Below are 19,469 nucleotides of genomic sequence, written 5' to 3' on the forward strand. Positions count from 1 at the left end.
GAGCAATTGCAGTAATAAGACAGCAGCATGAGCAGGGTCTCTGGCATACAAGGCTCTGGAGGAGGTGTCATGCGACTATCCGCTGCTGCTATTGTCTTTGACCTTATTTTTATTATTATTCTGTCTCTAAACTGAGAACTCTGCCCTCATTTTCTATACCGCTTCCTTTTCCTTGCCTAGAAATTAGGAATTTTTAAATTACAACTGTTTTACTGTTGTTTGTCAAATTCAGTTTTATTTGCCTTTTTTTGTATTTTTTGGTTGACAGTCATAGTCTCTGATAAATCAAATAGTCTCTGATAAATCAAATAATTCAGTAACACTTCTAACTGCTAACAGTTCTCTCTTACTGCTTATTTAGATGAGAAATGTTTTTCACTCCATTCCAGAAGATCTTCTGAAAAACAGAAAAAAATACAGTATTGGTTTACACATTTTTATTTACCTAAAATATCATTATCTTTAATAGAGCTTTTATATCTCTTAATGATATGCCTTGTATAAACACCACCACAACCACCCTTGCAAGAATGCAAAATATTATGAAGTGAATAATAAACAGAATGTGAGAGTAAATAAACAAAAAGGAAAGCAAAAAACCCAGAACGTTTGCTTTTCTCATCTTGGGAACCATTAATTCCGATGACTTATTTTGGCTTTATTTTAACATATGAATTGGAAAGAGAAGGGGGAAATCATTCATAGTAGAATTAGACTTACGAAAAGTAGCTAGAAAGCCAAAACCAAGCCATATTTACCTGTCCTGGGGCAGCTTAACGATTAGGAAGTAGCAACACAGTGTTGAAGAGACCTTCTGGGCCATCAAGGGTGATCACCTGGTATTGTAAACAATTGAGTTACACAGTGTCTGTCGCAAAATCCTCACCTCGATGGGCGAAAAAACGACAGCGCTGTCTGCCTGCCTCTATGGGCACACCAGCCGGGGCAGCCGGTCTATCGGTCGGGATCCTCCCGTCCTCCTCTTATCCTGCCGTTCGTTCTCCAAACGTAGTGCAGAATTTGGGGGTCCCTGTTCGGGCGCCAATTGCGGGAGCATAATCATGGACTCAACGACAGATCAATATGATCATAGTTGAAGACCCTTTACTAGAGCATCAGACATCATTTTATACATTGGTTACATCCGTACATGCGTTTAGCTATATTACTATTGGTTACACACATTATTCACGCACTGTCCATGCGCCTAGTTACACTTAATGATTGGTTATATCAACACTGTACATGCGCATAAACATAAGACATAATTAGTTATACTAACTAAAACATGCGAAACTTGTCTCAGTCTAATTGGTCAAGACAAACTGCCGAATTGAGGTTCTTTGTGCCAAGTTCCCTTTATCGTGGAATGCGCACCTGTGTTCTTCTAATTGATATCTTTCTTATTTTTGTCTTCTTGTTTATTCTGTTCAAGGCCTTCTAAAGGCGTCTGGAATGCTCTTGTGACCATTAGCTAAATATGTTCCCACAAGGACATCTACCCTCTTCTGTGTAACATCTTGTGATACTTTTCTGTTTTCATGCCTCTTAATGTGTATTGGTTTGCTGTTGTAAGACTCATTTTCAGTGGAAGAGAAACAGCTGAGGAAGAAAAGAGTTTGATGTTAGCATTAAAAATCAGAATTATTGCAAAAGAAAAACTTGTGCTAGATAAAGCTGGTCCTTTTTTTTTCTTCTTGTTAAGTGATCTTTGGTTTAGAACATAAAATTATATTATCTGTCTTAATTATTTTCATTATAAAATGGTACATACCAATGTGCTAAAGAGAAAACCTTAAGCAGCAGCACTTTAGGAACACCATCATAATCTTTAATTATTTTTTAAATGAGTCCCAAGAAAAGACCAGAAGATATGATTGGTTTCCTCACAACTTCTTACCCTCCCCAAGGTGCCTCCTAATTTAAACTAATTTAAAGTGTTACAAAACCTCTGTGAACTCTGCACACTGAAAAATTAGGCAATCTTCAGGAAGAAGACTAGTGGTATCCTGGGCTGCATTAGACCAGCAAGTATTGCCAGCAGGTTGAGGGAGGTGATCCTTCCCCTCTGTTCAGCTCTGGTGAGGCCACACCTGGAGTGCTGGGTCCCGTTTTGGGCTCCCCACTACAAGAGAGACAGATGGACATACTGGAGAGAGCCCAACAAAGGGCCATAACGACGATGAAGGGACTGGAGCATCTCTCCTATAAGGAAGGTCTGAGAGAGCTGGGACCATTCAACCTGGAGAAAAGGCGGCTCGGGGGGATCTCATCAATGTCTATAGATACCTGAAGGGAGGGTGCAAAGAAGGCAGAGCCAGGCTCTTTTCAGTGGTGCCCAGTGACAGGAGCAGGGGCAATGGGCACAAACTGAAACATGGGAGGTTCCCTCTGAACATCAGGAAACGCTTTTTTATGGTGAGGGGGACCGAGCAGTGGCACAGGTTGCCCAAGGAGGTTGCAGTCTCCATCCTTGGAGATATTCAAAAGCTGCCTGGACAGGTCCTGGGCAACAGGCTGTAGGTGGCCCTGCCTGAGCAGGGGGGTTGGACTCGATGATCTCCAGAGGTCCCTGCCAACCTCAGCCACTCTGACGTTCTGTGACATCACAAGCACCTACCATGTTTTTAGCAGTTCAACACAATCCTCCAGTTATTATAGCTAAAACCCTCAGAGTCAACAACCCCAGCTCCAAGAAACAGGATTAATCTTGTGCACAGCAGTATGTAATATCCAGGAAATCTTTCACTGTCAGATCTACCCTGTTCAAAGGCCAAAAGCGAAACATTTTCAGTGATTTACTTAGTATTAGGTGCCTCAAATTTACCCTTCCTTACTTTACACTGCTCACTTCCCGCAGCCAGGGAAGCAAACTGAATAGCAGTCATGGACATGATTTGTAAATCTAATGGTCAGCAGAAGAATGTAAAAAAGCCTTTGTAACCATTAAAGTATATATGGTGGTATACAAAATGAAAAGAGGTAAAGGCTCAACAGTGCTGTCTGTCAACAAACTAAAGCTATGAAATACATTATGCTTAGAAGATTTTGAGAAGCTTATTCTCACCCAGATTAATTTGCCAGCTGAGTAAGATCTGAGAATGTTTAAGAAGAATGAAGAAGTCTGGGATGGATTCACTTAAGATATGCCTTTACACATTCTCTTGGATGAAAATATTACTCTTTTCCCCAAAACAACCACCAAAGAATTTGGGTGAAACCTGTTGTGTACATCAAGCCATGCACAGGGCTGCTCAATCCTACTTAGTACCAAAGACTATCAACATTTCATTACCTATTAAAGACCGGCTCAGACTCTAATTTATTTACATACACCTCAGCATTTTTACAGCAGTTGAAGTATTAAAAACAAATAACTAATAATAAACTACATTCAAGATAAACACAGGAATTTTAAGAGATCTTATAAAGTTAAGCCAGTTTAAAGATCTTCGATTGAAAAGGGTGTAATGGAAATTGAGAAAAAAATATACCAATTCGTGAGTTCCTAGAACACAACACAACATGTATACACGCATTGGTCCTTCCAGTCACACACTGCAAAAAGCCTTTTTTCTACACTGCTGAAATCCCCTTTTACAGTAACATGTTCATTAAAAGTTAGGACTATCTTTTAATGTAATCAACACGGCAACCAAGCCCCATATTTTTCTCAGCTGGAAACACCTGCTGACGAGTACTGTATTAGACATTTTCAGAAGAAATAAACATCTGTGGAAAGAAGCAGACAATTATGCAGCAAATTAGATTAGCTTGGTTCAAATTATTTGATGAAATTGATCTGAAAAATTGATTTTCATGCTTCATCAGCATCTTACCGGCATCTTGTATACATTCTCCCCATACTCCTCTGCACTTCTGCCAGATGATGATTAACTTCAATTTCACTTTTCTTCTAAAATATATAAATTAAGGACTACTTAGTTGCACCATCGTAAATATGGAACTTATAGAAAAGGCATAAAATTTAGATTGCTAGTTAAGTTAATGTATAACCTGACTGTAGTTTTACTTGCTTTCTGTTTATCTTGTAAGAGTCATTTTCCTTGCACACAGACTATTTCCACTGAAACGTAAAAAAAAAAAAAAAAAAAAAAAAAGATACTTTTAATACAGGTCTTTACTTTCTAAAGGAACTGCTGCCCAAATGCATCATCTTGTCCTGGTTTGGACAAATAACATCTCTTTAATTCCAAGTTCCCCCTGTGCTGAGGGCGGGGGGGGGGTGGAACGTACTGGTATTCAAGCACCACATTTTATGGCTAGTTCAGTGAAGTCTACATGTCAGTCTGTGAAGAAACTAATTCTGGGATGTCTGTATCATAGATGGAAAGTCACACCAAGTAGGAAGCAAAGTATGAGCCAAAGAACTACTAAAGCAAAATAAAAGTTCATTCAAAACATAGATTTAGATAAAAAAAATTCTAGACTACCATTTAAGAGTTTTGCAGTGCTATTTAGCATGGAAGTATTAAACAGTATTCATTAATATGCAGATGCAAAGTCAGACTATTGAAAATGTTCTCCCAGTTTCACATCAAACCATTGACAATTACTTTGTGAACTGCTGCAGTTTTTCAAAAACCTGTTTGTTCTAGGTGATATTTTTCTTGTTCGCCTAAGAAAACACGATGAAGAACTTCAAAAGCATTGATGAGGTCAAAAGTAATTCCAACTCTTACTTCCCGTTTTATCCACCATTAGGACTGTTATCCTATCCTACACAAGTAAAAAATATTTTGAAATAAACTAAAAATTGTTCTCCATAACTTTTAACTGCTTATAAATCCACATAATTTGTATCTTTTTAAGTAGGAAAGTAGGACAATACTTGCCCTCTCTCTGCCCATCTCTCGACTACTACCTTTCCACCTAAAATCCAGCCACCATTACTTCTCTCACCACGTCCTTGCAGTGGCTTCATCTTTAGCAAGACTGGTAGACAATTCTCCGAATCCCTCTTTTTAAATGAATACACTACTTTAGCACTTCTCCAGTTCTTTAGAAAGCCCCAACTTCCTTCATGAGTTCATGATGAAAATTGGTAATGTTTTTCCTACAGTTCCCCTTTGACTTATTGACACAAACTGCTAATGTTCTTCCTGTAGTTCTCCATCTGCTTGAGCATGAGCATCAAGCTTCTACAGCCCTAAAGAATAGTTAGATAAGGAAGATATTATCAACTTCTTTTTATCAGGGACTAGGAGTATGAAAAAATGAACTACCACCATCTCAAAACAACTCTCTTTGTGAAGAGTGAAGCAAAGAAGTCCATCAAAACAACTCCAATCCTTCATCATCTTTGCATCATCTATTAGCAACTCTGTTTTCCCATTAAAATGACAAGCACAGATTTTCCTTTATCCTTTTATCTTCCATGTATTTAGATAACCTTTTTCTTTTGTTTTATGCTATAAGAATGTGAGAATTCCCATCCTCATAGAGCCAAGTATGGAGGAGTGAAGGATGCAATAATTGAACATAGATGAGGAAGATGTGTGAGCTCTCCTAACACATCATCTTAGGCTAAAACAAATCCATTACCTGGGGCTGTTGCCAGGGAAGTCAAACAGAGAATACAGTCAGATCTCCCTAGGGTTCAGAAAGTGGAGCCCTTCACAGCCAAGAATGGCTTCAGACAGCTTAGGAAACACCAAAAACCTGCTAAAATGCAGATTAATGGGGTAGATGGGAAAAGTACTACCAATACTTAGGCTCATTGTATAAAGAGGAGCAATCAAAGACTGGACATGGAAACTATTCACATTACCCCAGACCTCTTCGTACACCGAGACATTAGCCCAGGAAGCTGAGACTTCCCTGGTTTGCTGGCAGCGCTGACTTGTTGCAGCGAAGACACCAAAACAGTTGAACAAAAAACGAGCTGAGCTTGGAGGAACTGTGAAAACAACCAACAGCGGCAGCAAAGCAGCAGTTTGACCAGAGGACTGTCTTCTAAGATATGTGATATCACTGGGAATAATTTTAAAATTTTAAAGAATAATGAAATTTAAATTAAAAAAAATATTCCTTATTCTGTCCCCTCTCTCCATGTAGTATTTGCAGAAGATAGAACAGGGTGACTGCAGTCACTGCAGTCTTAGACTTTTAACACTATAGAAACAAAGAGAAAAGGATCTTGAATAACCTTACAGTTAAAAGTACAGCTGCTGAGATCTTACATTTTCCTCCCTGACCGGCAGAGATTTGATAGCAGCTTCTGTGCACTGGCAATAAAAGAAAGCTGAATCACTAGGCATATAAAAATAAATTTACAGCTCCCTCCTCTCATCAAATACCAGTTTCCAAAAAAGTTTAAAAAAACCTTACTTATCAATTTCATGTTATTCCAAAAGAATATTTTAAAACTTTCATTAGCTTGAATTTACTCTTTTTCTACCTTATAAGAGAAGTTTTAGAGGAAATAAATCTTTCAAGGAAGAACTTATAAAATAGGTAAGTCATAACTGAATGATGCTATACAAAAATGTAAACAAGCTAACCAAAAGGTGTTAAGGAGAATGTAGACGGTAAATGCTTCCTCCATTTCCATTTCACTTCTACATTTATGTTACAGACTTAACAAGGCGGAGGGGGGAGGAAGAAGTGTTTTCCTTTCATAGATAACGACCTTTACCCACACGATCACACACGAGAACTAAGTTTATTTAATTGCCTTGTGAATATCCTCAAGACAACCTTCTTTGCCAGCCTGCAGGACCGAGCAATTGTCTCATCTCACACCTTCACCTCCAAACTTCAGTATTTTTGTTGATAATTGCTGTGTGTTTGACTTGCACTGCATTACTTGCAGCAAGCAGCCAAGTCATTTTCTGTTTTTAACACTATAGAATGCACCCATAGCAGTACACCTCTGAAAAGAAAATCAACAGCTAAATAAAATAGTGTAAAAACTAGCTTGTCACTAGGAATTAGACATAAAGTAAGAGAGCCAGAAAATCCTGAGTTGCTGTTCTATGTACTAGCTCTATGTTTAAAAATAAGCATTCCCAGAAGGGTCCACTTGCAGCAAGAACATCAGACAAAGCTACTTTTGATGGGCTACAAATACAAGAAGCAGAAAAGACTGCTCACCAGCAAAAAGTTTTAACAGCAGCATTTTGAAAAGAAAATATTAATTTGGTGAATGTTGATGGTCTGTGTGTATTGCTCCCTCTAGTGTAAAAAAGACAAAATCACAATGAACAAACATTAAAAAAAAATCACTGAGTTTGGTAATAAACACAAACTGTTTTTTTTTAAAAAGTAATTCTCTACCCACATTTTTTCCCTAAATGTTTATAACATGATTTCTCACATTTTAATGCAAGAGAAGACAAATTTCAACTTAGTTTCAGCTTCTGATCCAGGTCTCTTGCACTTTTATTAATAGGAAATTATCATACCAGAATAGAGTAGTGAATATGCAAGCCTACACCCTGTTATTTACTGCTCTAATGCTCCCCCAGAAATCGGTAAGATACAAGGTGGTCTTCCTTTTTTTTTTTTTTTCCCCTCCGCTTGAATACTAACTTCCACTCTATGAGTATGTTACGGTTATTAATGGTGTCATAGAAGAACTTGGTCTAAAATGTAGTGAAGCACATTCTGATATGCACGTATTCATCTGACAACTGTACATGGTTAGGCCCTAGAATTTGGAAATAAAGCAGTTTTGGAGCTCAGACTTCCTTTCCTAAACAGGTATGAAATCCCTTAAAAACACACAAGCCACACTGAAGACTTGTCAGTCTGAGAAAATATTTTAACCCAATCTGAAGAGCCACTGGATGATACTCGACTTTAGCATGAGAGAGTACAGCAACAGCCGTAGCCACGGCTGCAACCTCCTCTCAGGCAGTATCTGGGAGGAATTCCTGGGACAGTTTCCGTAGCACATACAAAAGAAAAACAACATAGCCTTTCATGCCAGTTTCATCAAAAAATATGCAATGCGGTTTGTCAGGATGCTTAACAGGCTGCTTCTACTCAGTAGTTTTCCAGCTCAGAATTCTTTTAAGTGCCTACAGACACCTGTAAGAGCAAGGCAGCAGATTTACCTTCTCCCAGAACTGATAGAGCTGTCTCTGAAGATTAAAGTCAGAAAATGAAACTTGGAAGTCTGAGCAAAATTCAACTAAAGCTTTCATTGAAAACATGATTGAACTATTTGTTACAGAGTAATGAAATTAATGCTCTGCTTTTGGTTTCAAAAAAGGAGCTCTTTTTTCCCCGTCCTATGTTGCCACCATCAGAAGCAGTCAAGAACTTGGGAAGCCACCTAAAGAAGCATTTTGCAACTGTGTGTATACTTTTTTTTTACTGGCACTTCATACTTCACAGATACCAAAATTCTTATCATACAAATACCAAATTACCATCTGCAGTTACAGTAGGAGTTGGAAATTTCACCTTTCCAAGGTCTGACAGATCCAAAAAAACATCTTCTGTGCTTGCCAGAATGAGGCTGTGAATCATAATTCAGTTTCACACAGACCAAACTTGAGTATATTTGGCAGAACAAGTCTGGAATAAAATCTGATGCAGGCCATTTTTCTGAAGACTCTTAAGAGGCAGTCCTAACAGACGACAAGTGGTTCTACTGTCTCAATATTGTACAAATTAAGCTCCATTCCCTTCAAAGATGACCATGGTTTTACAAGGGCATGTAGTGATAGGACAAGGGGTAATAGCTTTAAACTGAAATAGGGTAGATTTAGATTAGATGTAAGGAAGAAATTCTTTACCGTGAGGGTGGCGAGACACTGGAACGGGTTGCCCAGAGAAGCTGTGGATGCCCCATCCCTGGAAGTGTCCAAGGCCAGGTTGGATGGGGCTTTGAGCAACCTGGTCTAGTGGAAGGTGTCCCTGCCCATGGCAGGGGGGTTGGAACCAAATGATCTTTAAAGGTCCCTTCCAACCCAAACCATTCTATGACTCCATGGTTATATGGCAGATCCTTGAAGTCATTACACAGAAATTGTATTTAAGGCAAACAACCAAATTTTATTTTTCTACCTGATGTGGCTGTTGTTTCTATCACAGGAGCACACCTCAATGATGGTCCTTGCAGGATACCTGCCATCACTACTCCCCCTAAAGCTGTGTTTACTGCACAGACTGAGAAAACTATTTGCTTGATCATTTGTGAAATTTAGTAATTACAAAGATGAGTTGGATAGAGTCCATTACAGGCAACTGGTCTCAGCTAGTTTAGCTAGCTAGAATACCTACCATGCAGAGGGCTCAGTAAGGGTGATACTGCATGCCACAGCAAGAAAACAATCAGATTCTTGAACTAGCACCTCTGTTAACAGCTCAGTCGTGGAGTAAGAAAATGGGCACTACGGCAAAATCTCAGGGGCTAAATTCAGGACAAAATTAACAGTTGAGAAAGAAATTTTATTTCAAGCTTCTAAGGGGGTATTACAAACAATAGAGAATAAAAACATTAAAAACTATTTAAAAAGTAATTGTCCCTTTAAAATAAAGATTCAAGCAGGTTTAACAATGAAGTATGCTATTCAATGAAGTTTTAAAAAAAGATTTAAAAAGTATTGGTTTTGCTGTATTTGCTAATCCTTTATAAAAAAGCTGGGCATAAATACTTCGTGCATTCATATGCATTATTTGGTGTTTCATATTATATAACTTGGTACAGTATTTAAGATACCACTGCAAAAGAGTTCAAACACAGTGCATTTATAAATAATGGAGTCATTATAAATCACATTGCAAACATACCTTGCCATTTTCATTGTTACAAATTCGGTATCTCAGTGAAGGTAGGAATAAAGTAGCTACAACAATCAATATCTTGACTTTATTTTTTTTCTTTTTAATATAAAAATGCAGTTCTGGAAACCCACCCTCCTTCTTCCCCCTGCCCAAACATAATGCTTTACTTCTTAAAAATAAAAATAAAGTACTAATTCTATATACATCACATGTACCATACAAAAATGTATCCAAAGTTTCTATTGCTACCAAAGTGTTCTAAATTAAAAGTTACATAAATCCCCTCATTGGAAACAAAAGATTACAAGTTACAAAAAAATCAAATTACACACAAACCATCAAGTTATTTTATACAATTTCCAATACATTTTTCTCCCAAAGCAAGTTGTCTTCTCATGTGCCTGTATAAAAATGCATATCAATATATTTGTCAATTTTATTTTTCATTATAAAGCAAATTAATACATTTTCTACAATAAATAAAACACAGGGAGGCACACATATCAACAAAATTAAATCAATGGGAGATAAATGGGATATGGTTTTGAAAGAAAGAATGTGCTTGCAGGCTTTAAGCCAGGTTTGTTTAAAACAAAAACCATCTGAAGTTATTTTGGGCAACAATGGAGTGTTTTTGGTGATTTGCAAGTGATGTACATAGTATAATTTTTTTTGTTGATGTCTTTCTCACAAAGTACCCTCCAAAATAATGCAACTTCCTTTCTTAAAATACATATTTGTAATTGTAAATTTACATCAATCTTAAATATGTGGTACTTTGTGCAAAGAGCAATCATTTACACAAACATTCAGAAGTCTTTTTCAGAAGCTACAGACCAAGGAAGAAATGATACAAGCAGCACCATATTGTATATGATTTAGGCAAACATATATTTGATGCCATTTTGATATTAGGCTCTAAAATCCACTAAACACCGTAAGCTGGAAGATGGTGCTTAGGTAACTTAACCTCAGAAAGAAAGAAAAAAAGAAGTAAAAAGCATGGAAACAAAAAACAACTCCCTCCCCAGCAAAATTATAAAAGGAATTAAAGAGCTACTTCTAAAATCAGAATAAGTTAAGTGTTGAATATACATTTATGTACAATTATGAACACTATGAACAAGACATTTTAACAGGTTTAGTGGAAAATCCTCCAAACTACAACACGATAAAATCATTAATCAGTATGGCAATGGTGATTTAGAAGAATTGCTCAACTATTTCAAGTTTGCAGAACTCAGCCACTGAATCAACAATTAAGGGGTTTGTATCTTCAATACATTCTTTTAGACAAAAAGGTTCATTAGTAGAGTTCAAGTCTGTGTGGTATTTTTCATGCCTTGATAGAATCTCTGTTAGTCAATATCACTGAAGTCACTGACTGGTTCTCCATGGACTCTACTCAGGTGATTCATAGCACGATCAAAAGCAATTCTTACTGCTTTTCGTATGCTTGAGTTACGTCCTTCCATCATTTTTAACTTGTCTATGGTCTCATCTATCCCAAGGGGAACCATTTTGGATTTGGGAAGCCACTGCCTGTAAGAAAGGGTAAAATAAGTATGTTAAATACAGAATAAAATCAAGAAGTCTGTCCAGAAATACCAGGGCTGCTGTATTGTGTTTCTCAGATCAGATCAGCTTTACCAACTTAAATAAAGTGATAAAATTCCTTTCAAGATAGTACTTACTTTCCTTAAATATTTTAAGAACATAAAATATTAAGAAAGCCTCTTCCACAAAACAAAAAATACATTCCAATTCAATCACACTTATTTAATGATTGATATTAAGTATCAACTGAAAAAAAAATCAGCATGAAATACTGATGCAGTTTAGTTTAAGAATAGGCAGCAGCAACTAACAATGAATGTGGCTCAAGATTCACTTGACAGTTTTGTTTCTCTTCATTCTTTCATTTCCATTATTACAAGGAATTTGCAGATGATAAATTTTTGCTTTACATTTAAGACATCTCAGTTTGTTTTTTATGGGGAAAGCTAAACTGTCAGGTATGCTTAGTATGCTTTTACCCAGTATGAAATCCCACTAACTCAGTATTCAGAGTACTTTTCTGTTTTAAGCTCCATGAATATCATTAATTCCTGGGCATACAGCAGTGATAATGAAAAAAGCTCTACACCCCATTCTTCTAGTTAAAGGAAAAGCATTCTAAATATTTAATTAAATTTACTTAATTTCCATAAATGTTTATCTTAATACTGTTTTCTTAAATTACAGGTATTATGGAAAACAAAAATTAGGTAAACTAATGAATTATCTATTAAAGTATATTACTGTAGTCTGCAATCCCAACCCTGCAAAAGCCAAGCTTCTGTTTAAAAACTTCAGTTTGGGAGTCCATTTGGAACCAAACCAACTGCAAATCAGACAGTAAAGTCTGATATAAAACATTTTATTCAAGATTTTTTTAACTGAATAAAATTCTCTCTTTAAATATTATTTTTTATTAAAGCACTCTAAACTACAATCCTATTGTACTGAGCACACACGCTGGAACAAAAAAAATGTAGAGTCAGTACAAGGACACAGACAGAACAGTAAAGAATAGTAACATCAGCACGATAAGCAGCAGTCTAACCATTATCAGTTTTAACACAGATAAGAGGGAAGTTTTAAGAAGGTATTTTTAACAGAAAGCTTGCCAAGTCCTCCAGATGCAAGCAGCAAAGGAGAAGAAACAAGTATGACTATTTGAAAAAGTAATCCATAGGTGATAGAAGCTGGCATCATGGACTGAGGATGACACATACCCTGCAAGTGAATGAAAATCATAGACATGGGTTCAGGAGTAAAAGAGACAAAAGTGAGTTAGAGTGATGAGTGCCAAAATGGCCAAAATAATCAGGATAAAAACAATTTACAAAAAAGTTGGGGGAGTGGTGGTGGAGAGGAGGAGGGACAAGGGGTTAGAAAAGCATTTAGCCTTTCGCCTTTCCCGTCCATCTGTGCATAGTATCCATTAAAGACAGCTTTGCATATTATTTACAAGATTTAGGACCACCTGCATATGGTGACTAATCAGAAAGGTTTAAGCTGCAGAGGACTCCCAAGATCAAGAAGCAAATCACAGCAATTATTAAGGAAATGGCTAGGGGGAGCATGCATTAGACTTGTGATAGCAATAAGAGAAAAATGAGAAACAGAACACTGAATATGTTTAAATTTGGATGTTCTCCATGAACAAAGGCAGAAGAATGCAGGATCTCATGGAATCCTGTGCAACTGAAGAAAGATGATCATGAAGAAGTACCAATTAATTAAGAAAAGAACTGAAGAACAGAGAGAGCAAGCCAAAGAATCAGTATTATGCCAAAGGATCTATGAGGACAGAAAAGCAAACCTCAGTTCTAAATTTCAGGCAAGAAGTTATTTAGGTGATAGTATACTGGGACAGAGAGAGTCAGGAGAATGGCAGCATTTCTAGACATCACATATAATCAGCTAAAGTGGAAAATGGTATCTGAAAATGTAAGCAAATTCAAGAGTAAAATTAAGATTTAAAAAGATTTAAAGCTAGCTTGACCTGTGTGGAAAGCCGGAAAGTAGAGGTATTAAGAAAAACACAGGAAAGAAATATATGATTTGATGAAAGGAAGAAAGAGGTAGATGAAAAGCTTCCATATCTGGCAAAAAAACCGCAAAACCCCAACCAAACAAAAATACACTAAAAAAACCCTAAAAATAAAATAAAATTTAAAAAAAAAAAAAAAAAAAAAAGCTACTGAAAGGGGGAAATAATGTTTTATTGTGTGAATTATCCCTTCAGGCTCCACATGGCATACTACTGATACTGAAAGTAATGGAAAAAGTGAAGGTTTCGTGAAAAAATTTAGAAAGGGCTAAGAACTTCAGATGAGAGTATTGTTAAAGCATTTAAACCAGAGAGGTTAAAAAGTTAAAGAAAATACACTTGAGCAGACTTGGGTAAAAAAAACCCTAAAGACTATTACCTTTAAAAAGCCTGTTTAGCCAAAGCAGCAATTTTATCATGTCAATAAATGAAACCAGCTTGTAAATCAAACCAAAAGACTATTTATCGACTTATATTATGTTCTTTCAAACTGACCATAAAAAGGTATCTTTCAGTAATTATATGCCTTAGTCCAAGAATAGACTCATCTATGCAATTTTAAGATTACAGTTGATACTTCATAGGAAAGATATCCATGGAAAGATAATGTTTCAATTTTCTTCTAGATTAAAGGTACAGGCTTTTAAAATTTTAAGTCTCTGCATCAAACAATACATTTCAATAACATACCAACTTCTTTTATTGTCAAAAAATAGTACTAAGAATAGTTTCTCATCTGATTTGGTCTGCATTTGTTCTCCAATTTTCAGTACATCCAGAGGTGGCACTGGTATAGTAACACCATTGTGATGGCCAGCAACACGAGGCATCTTAGGGTCAATAATCTACGAAAGAAAAGAAAGGACAGTTCCTAATTTTTAAAACTACATCATTTATTTTAAGGAGGTATTACAAATAAACTTAATAGGAAAAGAATCATAAACTAAACAGCTACTGCATATAAATTGGCTTTGTGTCACACACACAACTTCTTGAGATAAGCTGAATACGTATAGTGGAGGCACAGCAGTAGATTTAACTGAAAAAACTATCTCTAGAGCATTTTTCAGCTATATCAGTTCTTCTTAAAAGTCACATCTGAATTTCACTTAGTACAACTTTGCAGACTGAAAAGCAAGTTTCAGAAAGAGAAAGCTGAACCAGGATTTCTAAAAGCCTAAGTGACCTCGAATTTTGGGTTTGAATTTCAGAATACCTTAAAGAAACAACCTATGTTAAGGTATAAATATTTGTTTCTGCAAAATACAAGCCCTGCACTCAAAATCTGGAGCAAAAAGCCCTCTAACAAGCAAAAAAACCCAAACCAAAAAAAAAAGAAATCAGAAGTCACTTTCAAGTATCTTACATATCCAATTTAATGACATATCCAATTTAATTTCAGCAGAACATGCAGTTACAGTCACAAATTTTTCTGAATGAAAGTTGGGGGAAGGGGGGCGATGCTGCTAACATTAAACTAATCAGGCTGATGGAAAAAACACTCTTTTGTAGGCAGAACACAGCATTATCAAGTGCTCAGCTTTAACCAAAGAAGGGTTATGTTACTCCATGCCTCTTCCACCCACCTCCTACCCTACAAACTCCTGTTTTTTTTCTAGCATCCACGCTGGCATCAATCTTAATCCAGAGTAAACTGATTATAGGAACTAAATCAACAGAAAGCTAACACTGTGGGGAGTTTGTAGAAATCAGAACAACTCTCTTCTCTTGACTGAGGTTTAATTCCTCAGTCAACTCATCACACATTCAGAGAAACATCACTGCTGACAAAGGAGTGGGCAGAAAAGGAGCCATTTGGTCAAAACCAGATTAAATCTAACACTAATGTGCTAATACAATTCAAGACAATCAAATCATCAAATTTTCAGCATCTGACCTAAGAGTGTTCAAATCACCCACTGAGGGCACTTAAACTCAAGTGCTCTGAATCTCACTTCCACCGGCCTTAACATGATTCTGTATGATTACATTTCCTGATGTCCCCAGCACACATATACTAAAAGTCAAGATTGTCCAGTCTATTATATAAATCAACCCATCGTGTATGAACTGTTTAACCCCAAATGCACTTTATCAACAACATTTTCTCTGCAAGCTTTGATGTAAGTAGAACTGTGTGTGCTTCTCCTAAAATAACACGGGCACAACAGCTTTAAGTTTCCAGTACATCATTCACAACTGGATACAATCATTCAATTTATTCCAACTCTACCAAGTTTTTTGTTTCTTTAATGAACTGCAGGATCAGAATATTTTTATACTAATTTTGCAGCAGAAAATATCTTATAGTTCCAACACTAACAAGATGTCTGTCAAAGGCTAATTCAGTTCATCCTTTAAACAATAATATATATTGCAGAAATAAAGTACTAAGACAGGTGTGCTGGTTTAGGCTGGGATAGAGTTAATTTTCTTCATAGTAGCTGGTATGGGGCTATCTTTTGGATTTGTGCTGAAAACAGTGTTGATAATACAGAGATGTTTTCATGACTGCTGAGCAGTGCTTACACAGAGCCAAGGGCTTTTCTGCTCCTCACCTCACCCCACCAGCGAGGAGGCTGGGGGGGCACAAGGAGTTGGGAGGGGACACAGCCGGGACAGCTGACCCCAACCGACCCAAGGGATATTCCAGACCATAGGACGTCATGCTCAGCATGTAAAGCTGGGGGAAGAAGAAGGAAGGGGGGGACATTCAGAGTGATGGCGTTTGTCTTCCCAAGTCACCGTCACACGTGATGGAGCCCTGCTTTCCTGGAAATGGCTGAACTGCTGCATGCCCATGGAAGTGGTGAATGAATTCCTTGGTTTGCTTTGCTTGTGCGCATGGCTTTTTGCTTTACCTGTTAAACTGCCTTTATCTCAACCCATAAGTTTTCTCACTTTTAGTCTTCTGATTCTCTTCCCCATCCTGCTGTGGGTGGGAGTGAGCAAGTGGCTGGGTGGTGCTTAGTTGCCAGCTGGGGTTAAACCACGACAACAGGTACTGCACATCTCAAAAGGTGGGACGGTTGGTAGAGATTATGGACACAACATCTGATATTGCAATAATTTTACAAACTGGATGCATGGTATAGAGGGCAGAATAATTCACCTTTATTCAACCTGAATGGGAATTTACCAATGACCTTATGTTCACGCACCAGTATTTTCAGACCAGGAACAGTATCACTAGAGTACTGATGGGAACCTGTGTACTTACCAGAGCTGGGTAAGAGGGATATCCACTGCATTTGGCCCATACTACTTTTAGAGGCTCAAGAACAGATGTTGCAGCATCAGTTGAAATCCACATACTGCTATGCCCAACTTCTAAGAACAAATAATAATTAAATATAAAATTAAAATGTTAAAGAATGAAACATCAGATAAATCTTCTGAAGTTCTTTGTTTCCCCAGGAATAGCTCCTGATCATTAGAATCCAAATACCAATACCACCTTTCATGCACATACCAATAAAAAGCAGATAATGTTCGTAACAGCTCTTTAAATGATACTAGTACTTTAATCCAAACCTACAGATAAAGAACAAGTTTTTAGATACTTCTAGAAACAGCATATCTTAGAACAGCTTAATTATCATAAATCCAAGTGTTTGCCAAATTCTAATAAGCCGTTCCCTTTGAAAAAGCTCAAAAGAAAAACTAAAATTATGGTACTCCAAATAACCAGTTTCTTTTGAAACTAGTGTTGCAACTTGCAGAGTGCTGGATATCCATAGTAGGATTAGCAGCTGAAAACTTACAATGCTTGTCTGGTATACCTTTCTGTTCTTATGCGTAAGTTCTAAATAAATATAAATTAAAATGCAGATTATTTATTTTTTATCAGCCCTCTTGGTCTCTCTGCCCAGCCCTTTCCTGCAACAAAGTTCAGAAAGACCAACAGGATTCAAGGAAGCAGCTACAATAGTGGTTTTTTTCCTTCTCAAGAGGCAGCATAACAGAAAACCGAGTTTATGTTATTGCGCCCTTCTACGAGAATCCTGTTTTCTTCCATTGCTCACCACTGGATTGAAGCATGAGACAGGTTTAAGTCTTTCAGTCACCCAGAACTGCAGCTGCCCCCTAGACACATAGGGATATGGCCAAGACACTGGGCAGAAGACTATCGCCTCAAGATGGAACTGGGGGTGGAAAAAGTAGGAAGAAGGTAATGAAAGTTCACAAGCTGTAAAGATGAGGCGGCACTTCTTGTATGGGGAAACATGGTACTAAAATACAGTTCAGAGGTTGCAGTCACACTTTTTTTTAACAGTAAGGCAATACTTGATAGAAGTAGCTCTCTATTTGCCAAAACATGATTTACTCCCCAATTCTTCCCAATCTGCTCCCATTTAAAATGGGCAATGCTTACTTATTATGAAATGTGGCATGCAGATATACCTTCTATCTCAATATCACAAAACAGTACTTGAAAAGTAGTGGTTTCAGACCTTGTAAGAGTAGAAATAGCAAGGAAAAACTGTTTAAGGTGATCACACACACACAAAAAAAAAGTGAATCATTCTCCACAATACATTCTAAGTCAATTTTCAGCCAAAGGCTAATTCATTCAATTGTAGTTTATTTTTAATCTGTAATGGTATCAACATTTCAAGAAAATACTTTGTTGGGAAGTGTGACCTTAGAGATTCACAACTATGTAACATCAGTTATCAAAACGCAGTAGTTCATAATAACTTGCCACCACAGCATAACAAAGATGTTAGATGTTTTTGAAGCTAAAAGTTTTTACAGGTTCTATTATAGGTGTGGGTATCATAGGAGAAAGAGAAACAAATGCAATTTTTCCAGTGTCTTTAAGACCTTGAACAAGTCTCCTAAAGAAAACAGGTATCTTTGTCATCAATCTCTGCAGGCTTTACAGAGGAGATATTTAATTAGTGGATTCCATTACAGAAACCCATGAAATTAATTTGTCTTATTTACACTATTTTTTACTGAACTACATGACCTTGGAAAAACAGTTACTAAATCTATTTACTACTTTGTTTATTTGTTCCTTTCTGTATATTTTGAGAGGGCATTCTTCAGATTTATAAACATATAATACACACAAATACAATACATACAGCATTCTTGTACTTCTAACAGTATAGCTGAATACATGCAACACTGGATATTATGGAAAGACATGTTAAATCCAGATGAACCATCTTGGTAATATCTCAGAATAAAACAATCAGAGCAATAGCTAACACCACAGAAAAAGCAACTTAGACAATTTCTTTTATTTCTCTGCTCTATTAATAACAGTATGTTAAGTATTCACGTGCCAGTTAGTGTCATGAAGATTTAGATTAATGTATCCTTCATACACAGACTACTTTGAAAAATATATCTAGAACTGTATCTGGTACATAAAAACAGTACAAGTCCTCTTCTTCAGGGCAGCTGACAAGAAAGAAAAGAAACCTACATTATTCTCAGCTGCAGAGTTGATATGACACAAAGAAAATGATATTTTAATGCTGAGTGGAAGGTCATACACAGTCTGACGGGATGCATGCAGCCAGATCCCCTCAGAGACTTCTCAGGTGTATACACAGTAGAAAAGAGTCCCAGAATTTTTCCTAATCAGAATTTATTCCATGTGGTGATAGGGGGTTACTATACTAGCTCATATAGGTTACTAGTTTTCCTTTACAACATAAACACCACTTTATTTCCTCAAGCTATGAGAGACAATGAATTTAAGTTAGCAGTCAGGACAACGTACTGCTAAATATTTTAAATAACAGTATGCCCACTAGCTGAAAACCAACAGTACCGAAACACCACAAACCAGACTTAAGATCCTATACAGTTTAGGGTAAAGATAAGGATGTCTCATTATACTTTTCCTCCCCTTACAGACTTCTTACAATATTTTTAAATCAACCAGTGTTTTTTTCAGTATCAGTCTCATAGAGTCAATATGTTTAATTTTTTGTGGGAAGTTGAGCAAAACACCCATTACATGCCATCATCACAAGCCTCAAAACTTTAAGGCACTTCTGTCTTCAAAAACAGAGCTAAGAACTTCAAACGCAGTATCTGCATAGCTTTCAGCAAGGAATGCGAGCTCGTCAAAGGACAATTTTATTTTAAA

The 19,469-nt window shown here is 36.8% G+C and overlaps 1 protein-coding gene across 11 annotated transcripts in view; it reads right to left on the minus strand.

Annotated features, from left to right (window-relative positions):
* Positions 1 to 9,389: 9,389 nt before the first annotated feature.
* Positions 9,390 to 19,469, minus strand: part of BRD1 (bromodomain containing 1) — a 77,847-nt gene continuing 67,767 nt past the window's right edge. For 10 of the 11 annotated variants that reach the window (XM_030013341.2, XM_030013344.2, XM_041123258.1 and 7 more), the window contains 3 exons: positions 16,578 to 16,687; positions 14,048 to 14,202; positions 9,410 to 11,301 (listed from right to left, as the gene is read on the minus strand). In XM_030013341.2, the coding sequence (XP_029869201.1) occupies positions 11,118 to 11,301; positions 14,048 to 14,202; positions 16,578 to 16,687 (449 nt within the window). In that variant the 3' untranslated portion in view covers positions 9,410 to 11,117. Of the gene's footprint in view, positions 11,302 to 14,047; positions 14,203 to 16,577; positions 16,688 to 19,469 lie in introns of all 11 variants that reach the window. The other variant, XM_030013352.2, reaches the window with a different exon arrangement.

This window comes from Aquila chrysaetos, chromosome 5 (assembly GCF_900496995.4).
Source record: "Aquila chrysaetos chrysaetos chromosome 5, bAquChr1.4, whole genome shotgun sequence".
Classification (NCBI taxonomy): domain Eukaryota; kingdom Metazoa; phylum Chordata; class Aves; order Accipitriformes; family Accipitridae; genus Aquila; species Aquila chrysaetos.